General features: G+C 39.4%; 1 protein-coding gene across 1 annotated transcript in view; it reads right to left on the reverse strand.

Moving 5' to 3' along the window:
- TUBGCP5 (tubulin gamma complex component 5) overlaps positions 1 to 11,847 on the reverse strand; it is a 57,452-nt gene that overhangs the window by 29,939 nt on the left and 15,666 nt on the right. The window contains exons 7-12 of the mRNA XM_074983302.1: positions 10,747 to 10,864; positions 9,582 to 9,671; positions 6,576 to 6,669; positions 5,987 to 6,233; positions 5,619 to 5,821; positions 4,153 to 4,268 (exon numbers count right to left, since the gene is read on the reverse strand). Of these exons, the coding sequence (XP_074839403.1) occupies positions 4,153 to 4,268; positions 5,619 to 5,821; positions 5,987 to 6,233; positions 6,576 to 6,669; positions 9,582 to 9,671; positions 10,747 to 10,864 (868 nt within the window). The remainder of the gene's footprint in view (positions 1 to 4,152; positions 4,269 to 5,618; positions 5,822 to 5,986; positions 6,234 to 6,575; positions 6,670 to 9,581; positions 9,672 to 10,746; positions 10,865 to 11,847) is intronic.

Below are 11,847 nucleotides of genomic sequence, written 5' to 3' on the forward strand. Positions count from 1 at the left end.
TCTTGGTAAGTTACCCCTGGTGTAAAGTTTTTCCTAACGGCTAATGTAAATCTCCCTTCTTGCACATTAAGCCCATTACTTCTTGTCCTATCTTCTTCAGACATGGAGAACTGATGTTTTCTTTGAAACAGCCCTCAACATATGTGAAGACTTATCAGGTCCCCACTCAGTCTTAAACAAGTCCAGCTGTACACCTCCCAGCACAAAAGGTTTAGAAAATTTGGTCTACAATTTTTTATGCTCTCCTTTTAATTCTCTCCAATTTGTCCACATCTTTCCTAGTGTGGCATCCAGAACTGAACATAGTACTGCATGCGAGGCTTCACAAGCACCAAGTAGAACAGAACAATTATCTTCTGTTTTACATCTTCTGCCTAAACACTCCAGAATATTAGCTTTTTCTGCAACTGTGTTATGCTGCTGACTCATTCTATCTGTGATGCATTGTAAGCTCCAGCTTCTTTTCAAGAACATTACAACTTAGCCCATTATTTCCCAATCTATATTTGGACATTTGATTTTTCCTTTAAGAGAAGAACTCTGCAAGTATCTTTAATGAACAATATATAAACAAAGTAATCATTTTACACATGACTGACGTGCAGTCACCTGACACAGAATGATGGTAACTTTACGTAGTACAGGTTGAACCTCTCTCATCTGGTAGCCTCAGGACTGGACTGGTGTCAGATGAGAGAATTTGCTGGATGAAAGGAGGTCAATATTTTCTAGCATGTTACCAACATTTCTCCTGCTTCCAGGGCTAATAGAAGACATTTAGGGGTAAATTACAGCTAAATAACAGCACAGAACACTGAGGACCAGGACTGGTGGTTGTAAACAAACTTTATTTGACCACCAGAAACTTGGCCACACCCATGATAACTAGTCATCAAGGCTAACTAAAATCATGCCACATTACAGAGTTTGCCAGATGAGAGGGTTCCAGATTAAAGAAGTTCAACCTTTACAGAATCATTGCACAACAGATTAGAACCGGGAACATGAGACTACTGATGAGGCTGGGGGAAACTAGTGTCTTGTCACACCCATTCCAGGTAAGACCAGAAGACTATTCCCCACCAAGCAATCTAAAGTGGCTGAAGGAAAAGCAACCAATCAGAAAGGACACAAGGAGCAGCCAATCAGGGCCCATGAAGGCAATATAAATTTAGTAGATGAGCCAGACACAATCAGATCCTTGCTGGAGCTGAAGGAGTGCAGCTGGTACTTCTGAATGGCCACAAGTAACTGCATAACCAAGGACAGCTCTGAGGTTGCTCCTGTACCTCAACTTGGGCCATTTCTATACTTACCAGAAGATTGAGGTGCTAGCAGTTGATCTTCCGGGGTTCAATTTAGTGCACCTAATGTGGCCACGCTAAATCAAATGATCAGGGTACTGCTGCCACTGACCCCAGTATTCCTCACAGTCATGACGAGTAAGGGAAGCAATGGGAGAGTGTCTCCTTTTGATCTCCTGCTGTGGAGATGGCAGCAAAAATTGATTTAAGATAGATTGACTCCAGCTACACAATTCTTGTAGCTGAAGTTGGGTTTCTTAAATCAATTTTTTCCCGAGTGTAGACCTGGCCTTAAATGAGCTGGGATTATTACAGTAAAAATTCTGCTAACAGCAGTTGATCTTTTTTCACAGTACACAAAATATGTATTTCTACAAGCCATGCAAAATGCTTAAGACAACTAGTTAAAAAAACCTTGTGTGTTGAACAGCTAGAAAAAAGCCTGAGTAATACTGCATAGTAGGAAAATAACACAGTTTTAATATTTCTGCATTTTTCCATTTTAAACTGTTGTACTGAAAAAAGTTACCAAAATGTAATATGCAACAGAACTAATGCTTCTTTTAGCATCAGTTACAAGAAAATAACTCAAGACATTGTTTTCCCTTATGTTTTGGTTCCACATAGTAACATATTGCTATCACTATCTTGTAATTTATTTTAAGGGTACATTAATTGAGAAAAAGAATGGAGTGCATTTAAAAAATCTGAATATTTGTGGTTTTATAGCCTGCTAAACAACAAGGACAATCAGATGCTATATGACGATTCAAGAATGATAAAGCCATTGCCGAGAAACTAAATGACTTCTTTGTATCCATCTTCACAGCTGAGGATCTGAGAGAGATTCCCGAACTTGAGCCTCTCTTTTTCAAGTGACAAATCTAAAAAACTGTCACAGACTGTGATACCAGAAGAGGTTTTGGAACAAACTGATCAATTTAACAGTAATAAGACATCAGCATCAGACGTTACTCAAAGAGTTCTGAAGGAACTCGAATGGGAAATTGCAGAATTACTAACTGTAGACTGTAAAGTTATTTAAATAAGCTTCTGTACTAAATGACTGGAAGATAAAAATTGGTGTCGCCCTAGTTAAAAAGGGCTTCAGAGGTGATCTTGGCAATTACAAGCCAGTATGCCTGACTTCAGTACTAGGCAAATTGGTTGAAACTATACTAGCAAAAAAATTATCAAAACATACAGATGAAAATAATTCACTGGGGGAAGACAAGGGGGATACAGTGGATATAGTGTATTTAGATTTCCAGAAAGATTTTGATCAGGTCCCTTACCAAAGGCTCTTAAGCAAAATAAGCTGCCATGGGAAAAGAGGAAAGGTCCTCTCATGGACTGGTAACTGTTCACAAGATAGGAAAAAAAAAGTAGGTATAAAGGGTCAGTTTTCAGAATGAAGAGTAAGTAGTACCTAGTGATGTCCCCCAGGTGTCTCTTCTGGGGCCAGTCCAATTTAACATATTTATAAATGAAATGGAAAAAAGGGAAGACAGTGAGATAGCAAAACTTGCAGACAATACAAAATTGCTCCAGACAGCGAAGTCTGAGGCAGACTGCAAAGAGCTACAAAGGATTGTTCAAAACAGGACAACTGTGGAACAATATCACAGATGAAACTTAATATTGATGAATGCAAAGTAATGCATATTGGAAGACACAATCTCAACTACACACATAAAATAAATGGGTCTAAACTAGCTGTTACCACTCAGATCTTGGAGCCATTGTGGACAGTCCTCTGAAAAATATCCCACTCAGTGTACTGCAGCAGCCAAAAATGTAAACAATGCTGGGACTAATCAATAAATGGATAAGACACAAAATATTTCATTGCCTCTATATAAATGCATGGTACGCCCAGGTCTTGAATACTGTGTGCAGACATGGTCACCCCATCTCAAAAAAGATACAGCTGCATTGGATGTAGAAAAGAATAAGAAAAGGGAAACATACATGAGTAAGGGTACGCAACATCTTCCATATGAGGCAAAGTTAGTAAGACAATTTTCAGCCTGGCAAAGAGACTATGCAAGAGAGGTTTATAAAGTCATGAATGGTGTGGAGAAAGTAGATAAGAAGTACTACACACTCCTTCTCATACCCCAAGAACAAGCAACCACCAAATGAGATAGGCAGCAGGTTTAAAACAAATAAAAAGAAGTATTTCTTCACACAATGCAGAGTCAACCTGTGGAACTTCTTGCCAGAGAATGTTATGAAGGTCAATCATAGAATCATAGAACAATAGAGCTGGAAGAGACCTAAAAAAGCCATCGAGTCCAGCCCCCTGCTCGAAGCAGGACCAAACCCATCAAGACTTTAACAAGGACAAGATTTTAACAAGGTTCAAAAAAAGAAGTAGATAAATTAATGTAAAATAGGTCCCTCAGTGGGTATGGGCCACAAAGGGCCCTCTGTTTGCCAGAAGCTAGGAATGGGCAACAGGAGAGGGATCACTTGATCATTGTCTCTTGAGTTTATTTTCTCTGGGGCACCTCACATTGGCCATTGTCAGAAGACAGGATGTTGGGCTAAAGGGACAGTTGGTGAGACCAAGTGTGGCCATTATTATGTTTATTTTCACATTTGTCCAAATAAATTTAACTTATTTTATACTAGATCACAGTAACTAGGGTCACTGTTTCACTACCTCATGCTGTTTTTCCCACGTAGACGAGAGAGAGATAAAAGTAAGATTAAACATTTAAAACCATTACTAGCTGTTTTACCAAACAAAATTGTCATGCTACCATCCAGTTTGTCTTGTTCAACAACTATAATGTTTATGTAGGCAAACACGTTTTGATCTGTTCAATATCATTCTCCATACCTCTGAATGATAAATTCCTTAGCAGGATCAAACAAGTTACCATGGACAATCCATTCATCCACTGTTTGCAAATATGGCCTTACTGTTTCAACCCAGAGAGAGAAGAGAAGGGATACCTGCAATGAAGAGTGAACACTAGTTGTTGTGGAAAATTATAAATGTGGGGCAAAATTCAAGGAGCCCCTGGGGAGAAGGGGGGGGAAAGAGTTTCAGATCTGCCCCTTTCAACCCCCATTTCTAAGAGGTGCCATGAGACACCTCCCTTGGCCGGAGGAGCCTCTGGATGGCTGAAACTTCAACCCCTCCTCACTTGCCCCAGAGGAGTTCAGAGCCCATGGTAGTCACATAGCAACTCCCTCCCGCAGACCCCAAGCTACCCAGGGGGAAAAAGCATTTCAGGTCCAGAAGATGCTGTTGTGATGCCCCATACAGATTCCAGGGTGGCAAGAAAAAAGAATGTGCTGCTCAGTTTCCTGGATTCATCACTAATTTCCCTGGACTTCAGAGATTACTAATGAACCCAGGAAGCTGAATGGCACATAGCACCTCCTCAGGTGACCCAGAACCTGCATGAAGCAAAAATAAATCAAAAACTCCCCCAAAATCTGCCCTAGGGGTCTGGCAGATGAAAGGGAGGCAGAGCCCATTATATCCACCATCCATGGCAAAAATTACGTGCTATTTTAAATAAGATGGCTATTACACATTGCAGAGAAGCCAAATCAAAGAACTGTGCAAATATGTATTTCCACTATGCACACAAATGTACATACAATTTTTTTTAAAAACCTGACCAGATATAATTAGGGCGACCATCTCCCCCTTTCCCAATATGGGACAGGGAGATATGGGGGTTGGAGGGGTGGCTCCACCAAGCCCCGGGGGGCAGCAGCTGCTGGAGCAGGTCTGGGGAAGCGGCAGGGATGCGACAGCCGCCCACGCTCCCCTGCTTCTCCGACACTCGGGGAAGTGAATCCCGCCAGCAGCTGTGCCTGTGCAGCTACTGGTGGAAAGGTCAGGGTCGGGAGGGCCCAAATATGGGACAATTAGTCCCTTTTAAGAAATAAGTAGGGACGCCTTTTTGGCATTCCAAACATGGGACCATGCTGCCTCATACAGGATGGATGGTCACCCTAGCTATAATGTTAAACTAAAAGCAATGCTGTGCAGTCAGTTAAATATAAGCAGATACCCTGTAACCTTCTCTACACTGCTTTCTCGATTCACTTCTGTCCTAACCAGCACTATTCATCATTTCCAGTCCTATTTTGAGCACAAGCTGCCAACCATAATGGATTGTATGGTTTATAACATAGATAACAAGAAAACAGGATGAGACCATGACATGTATTTCATTTGTGACCTAACAGACTTATAAATCAATTCTTCAATGGTAAAAAATCAATATAAAAACAAACTATACACTCCTGAGTTTCATAATTAAAGTAAAGTTAGATTTGACATACCGTTTGCTCAGATGCTTCTCCAACGTTGTCATATTCAAGAATAGCTTTGTAGAGGGTATTAAGCAAATGAGATGCTCTGACTACATTTCGAGTGTCAGGTGGTACTTCTGCCACCCCTGTGCTGAAAACTTTGTGAAGTACTTTAAGCTGTGCCAGTCGAGGTGACAACTTATCTACCACTATTGAAAGAGTGACTGTTTTGTCTGCAAAACCAAAATGATAAAAAGATAAGCTTGCTAAAAATGGTTCATTTTTAAAATATTGCATAGCATTTTATTCAACTACATTCACAGTTTAAACTTATATGTATCACAGTACATTACTGTAACAGTTTTCCTATTATACATTAAATATCCCTTGTACTGTACCTTTGTTAATTATGCACTTCTCAATTTCAGTCAGTTCTTCTTTGAAACTAATGAAGTACTTGTACAAGGCCCACATAAAAGCTTGGTAGGTTCTAAATGGAGGGTCTGTAGTTTTCTTCGGAGTAGAAATTGCTCCATGAGTTACGTTTTCTGAGCTGTGCCCCATCACTTCATCAATGAACTTCTGCAGTCTAAACACAACTTGTCCATAGGCTGCTATCTGCTCCAACACAGATCTTAAGCAGTTCTACAAAATAAAGTTTTTCATAATATCTAATGGCTATTAGTCCTTTCACAAGACCAGAAATCACAAGATACTTTCATTTTATCTTTTATATGACTGTTGAATTTGAGATAATGAAATGGTTATGTTTATCACTGAGTTATACCCTCTTTCCTGGCACCAGCCCACTCAGTTTTGTTTTACTAAATACAAATTTGTGCAGGTTAAGTTAAGAATAGAAGCAGAAACATTACTTCTTCCACAGTTAGTTTAGTTTCCTAACCCCCAAATATTCAAGCCTGCTAAACACAGACATATTAAATCAAGATTTGAATAAAATCAACTCAGACTGATCAAATAACTTACATGGGTCAAATGAGTTACAATAATGTCATTTCTCACAGACACCTTTCCGTCATTCAGCTGAAATATAAAGAGCTTTTTCACCCCTGAAAGAAGCCTGAAAAGCAAGAAAAGGTGAACACAACACATTCTTAAAAAATATATCAGTATAGGGATTATATAATAAATTAAATCCTTAAGAGGAAAATTTACTCCTGCTTTTCTGAAAGTTTCCTTTCTTAGTGTAGATCTACACTTTTAGCTGAATGTGAGTCCCAGCTCCAGCAGATATATGCATGTTAGCTCTGATCACATTAAAATGCTAAAAACTGAATGTAGCCTTAAGTGGTATGAGGAGCCTGGACCTCCTGAATGGGATTATTCTGTGGGCAGCTAATCCTTCCTGCAGCTCACAACAGCGTGGCTACACAGTATATTCAATGTGAGAGACCTAACATGGGGTTTGTCTTCTAAAGTCTGGAATCACTGCTCACTGAGAGGCTAGACATACCCTTAAAATCAACATTTATGGCAAAAGGGGACCACCAGATCATCCAGACTGAACTCCTGTAAAATCACCAGCCACCAACACCACACAGCCAAACCAGGCACTCGCAAATCAAGCCCAGCAACTGAAATTATACAAAAAGTATGACAGCTATCAGGAAACTCAACAATTGTGTGCCACAAGTAGAGAACAGGATGGATACCAAAATACCAAAAACTGAAGCCCTTGCACAGGCAAGGAACTAGCGTAGTGATACAAGTGCAGATGATCCGGGCAAGAGACCCCATATGGAAAAAGAAGGCAAACTCCTACCTTTCTGTTCCCACTTACAGTGATTAATTACACCCTGAGCGTGTGAGCAACACCCACTAGCCAATGACCTGAGAAAATTTCCTGTACCACTTCAGAGCACCCAATCCAATGTTCCCCAATCCAATGTTCCATCTCCAGCAATGGCTATTTTTCTTCAAGTAATCAGATTCACTGATTCATTACAATGATACTTCTGGGAAGAGAACAAGACCTGTCAATCCCGGGCAGCAAGGGAATATCCAAATACACTCTGAGGATAAAACAGCAATATTTTAAATTCCACAAAACAAAAACAAACCCAAATCTTCAGATGACAATTTTCACCTCTAATCTGGATGATACCTTTGTCTCCATTATCAGCCAGATCTTTGAAGCACATTACTCAAACAAAGAATAGTTTCAGCTATAAGCCAGGGAAAAATCTTCCCGTTCTTCTTAATGCTAAAACCCAACAATTTGTCACAATGAGATTTTCTTAACAGCCTTCCTCCAGAATGGGACCTAAGATCATCTTTTAATCATGGACATCCAAAACTGGGTGCATAATTCATAAATATCTCCTCTGCCTTCTCCTGGACACTAGGCATAGAGAAGACTTAGCCAAAGAAAAGAAATGGCACTGGTCAAAATTTGATGACCCATACGGAGACTTTGGAGAATAAATGGATGTCCAGCAGATCAATGCAGATGTAACTACTCTAGCTTTGAGATTGCCAGTGCTCTTAAAAAAAAAAACTTTAATGCTCAATCAAAGAAGCAATATTTCTTGAACTTACATGGGGCAACACCAGTGAGTAATAGATGTCTAAAGCAGAAGTACGGCTGATATTGCGAAGCGGTGGATCACAGTGACAACACAAACATCAGAGAAAAATGGTAGCAACCCCCAAACCAGCTTGGTTTCACCAGAGGCATGGTGGCACGGTTATGTGGCCCTACTGTCATCTGGGAATCTGACAGTAATAATGGCCCCATTGTGACCCAGAGACCCCAAACAATATTACTGAAGATCAAGTATAAATCTTCAAAAGAACATGCTGTTATAGTCTCAGCTCTTTCTTTTAGAGGTTTCCATCTACGTAAGAGCATCATCTGAATTAAGCTTATAGGTATTTTTTCAGTAACCCCCCGATTTAGCAGACTCCAATTCAGCGGACTTTGAGAACAATGGATGTCTGTCAGGCCCCCCCGTTGTTCCTGAAGTCAGCTGAATCCACCAGTCCCCATTGCTCCTCCTGCAAAGAAAATACATAAATGCTGGCAACTCATCTGAGCCACTGCTGGAGGGGCTGCCGCCAGAGTGGCCACAGGACCCACACCACAACTTGAGGAGCTGCCGCAGCTGGGGCTCTCACCACAGCTGCAAGACCTGCACCGCACTCCTTCCACCAGGAGTAGGGCATGTAAGCAGGCCAAAGGTGCAATGTAAATTGCATAAATTATTTTTGGGTACCTTGTTTTGAACTTGGTACTGTCCAAAGAGCACTGAAGTTCAAAAGAAGCACCTATTTCAAACGTTCTGTTACCCCTTTCACAACAAGGGTGTAGCAGAACAGGAGTACTGTACTCAAAATAGCACCGCTATTTCAAGCACAATGAGTAGCCACAGAGTTGGTAGTCTGGGATACATTTGTATTCTGAAATACCAACCATAGACTAATAGCCAAACTTGCAATTACAGAATCTGCAGTAGTGGTGATGGTTCCCACATTAGGGAAACAAAAAACAAAAACATAGCAATATTTCTCTTATGACACTGAAGGACAGCTGAAAATTTCTCTATTAGAGCCCATTACACTTCTAAGTTATGATGCAAGATTTTTCTATCATTTCAATATTAAATAAACTGTATATGAAAGTACAGGTTGAACCCCTCTGGTCCAGCACCCTTGGGACTGACTAGTGCCGAAAGAGAGAACTTACTGGACCTCAGGAGGTCAATATTGTCCAGTAGCAATACCTACACTCCTACTACGTAACTAGACTCTTTGAAGACATTTAGGGGTAAATTACAGCTAAATAGCAGCACAGAACTCCAAAAGCTGGGACTGGTGGCTGTACACAAACATTATGGGACCAAGGGAAATTTGGCCACACCCATGATAAGTGGCTGTCTGGCTAACTAAAATCACGTTGGATTACAGATGTTGCTGAACAAGTGTGTTCTGGACTAGACAGGTTCAACCTGTATGTTAGAGACTTCTGCTTACCAAAGAGTTTCCCGAATAACCTGTGTTTCAGTGACAAGAGTCCTTTCCTCTGGTATATACAAGGGGTCACTGCTGTACAAGTGTTGGTCCCTAAAGAACAAAAAGTTCACAAACAACAATCAAGCAATCATCTTAAGGCTGATTTTTCCCCTACTTTACACCTGTGACTCTAAAGACTTCATTGGAGCTGTGCAGGCTCTAAACAACAGCAGAAGTTGACTCAACTTTTATAAAAGGAAAAAATATGAAAAGCCACCAAAATATTTTTCAAGTAACACCTGAACAACTATTAACTAGCAAATATTTGATGTATTAGTTTTAGTATTTCAACTCTCAAATACTTAATTACTTAATATCCAATATTCTATGTAGTGATGTGATAAATCCACTTTCTTTGACTCAATGATTTAGAACATGTAGATGTTTTAAATACATTAAATCCAAGAGCAAGTATATATTTAGATAACCAATATTCCATCCTATCTCAAAGTAACACATGTTCTCTCAAAATTTTGTGAAAGGAATGGAAACTCCTTCGTCCCTAAACAGGAATACAGGATTGAAGGAAAAAATTCTATAATTATTCATAGACCTTCCATGAATTCTTCACTGGCACATGGATTTTAAAAAATAGTGCAAAATGTTAGAATTAAAGTTTTCAGTATTTTTAATTCATTTTTAACACATAGTACAAATAATTTATACAATTTCTTAGTTCAAAATTCAACATATGCAAATACATTCACTGAACGCATCAATGAATGTGTATCCAATCAAATCACAATTTGGTATTGTTACATATGCTCCATTTTTGTCCAAAATGAGATTTGGAATTTGTGATGGGCATAACAGCACTCACTTTGTGTTATTGTCCTACCCAATGTCAGAATTTAACACAGACATTTTTATGCATTTTTACTGAGCACAGATAACTATGATTGTTCAGCACAACAATTTAGAATTACACTAGCTCATTTCGTTCAATCTGCACATATACATTGTAAACTAAATCAGTAACAAACGCTAACTCCATATTTTGGAAGAGTGCACATTTTACATATTAACAGAATCACAGCTTATCCAAAATCATTATTCAGTCATTAAACCATTATCTGGCTTGATTTCATATCAGTAGCAAACATACATGTGATCATGTTTCCCTTACCAGACAGCAGCTAAATTGGAATGTAGGTGTAAACTGTGAGAAAAACGAGGAGCTCTTCCTGTCCAATACTGAGGAACCACATGCTGTTCCAGCCAGCTGCGTGCATCAGGCTCACCCACTGGTAAGATATTTGACAGTCAGTGAAGGATTTTCATTTATACAGGGAGAGCTTATAAAAAGAAAAAAGAGTCCCAACAATAAGAACCCAAACAATGAATTAATTTCAGGATATGGCTCCATTCAATCAAATGCCTAATTACACCTGTCTGTTTGCACTTTATTGAATATATAACCATGGTAATGGCATGTGTATGTTACTTTACATACAAGTGTGCCTGGCCTTTGGAAAAATCAGGCCCTAGAAATAAGACAGAGGTATACTAATGACTATAGATCTTTCCACCTTAAGGAAATGTATGTAATTAGACCATTACTGAAACAACACACAAAACCAGTATTAAAGATGCCCTTAAAAAGTAAAGTGTCAAACACTAGTAAGCTCACCCAATAGCCAGGGTGCCCCTAACACTGGGCACTCATTAGATAACCTAAAAATAATTTTTCCTCCTTCCAGCCCCCTTGACACCTAGCCTCATCACAAATAACCAGCTTCTAGTCTAGGTACAACATCCTTCCATGCACTCTCCTATAATTTCACAGCTGTTGTGGAAACCTCCTGGAAACAAATCAGAAGAGTCGTCCCATTTATTGGGAGCATTGCTTTTTCTTTTCTTCTTCCAAAAATACTTCATTCATCTATTTATACTATACCCAAGGACGCTCAACTGTTTTGTGTTTTTTCTCTTAATGCTGGCTTTTATTTCTGTGTTAATGTTTAATAACATAAGCTTTGAATTATGCTGAGACATGTAAGTTATCTGATATGCATTTATCTCTATGGCAGCATAAGTGTGCAAGCTCCCCAAGGAATAAATAGAAGTCTTTCCAGTGACTTGAATGGAAATTGGATCAAACTTTTATTACACACAAATGAGGCACTACCATTTTATTCCATTAAAGAACAATTACAATACATAACGACTTGGTCACACTAGACCAAAACTTCGAAATGGCCATGCAAATGGCCATTTTGAAGATTAC

This window comes from Carettochelys insculpta, chromosome 1 (assembly GCF_033958435.1).
Source record: "Carettochelys insculpta isolate YL-2023 chromosome 1, ASM3395843v1, whole genome shotgun sequence".
In the NCBI taxonomy this organism is placed as follows: Eukaryota; Metazoa; Chordata; order Testudines; family Carettochelyidae; genus Carettochelys; species Carettochelys insculpta.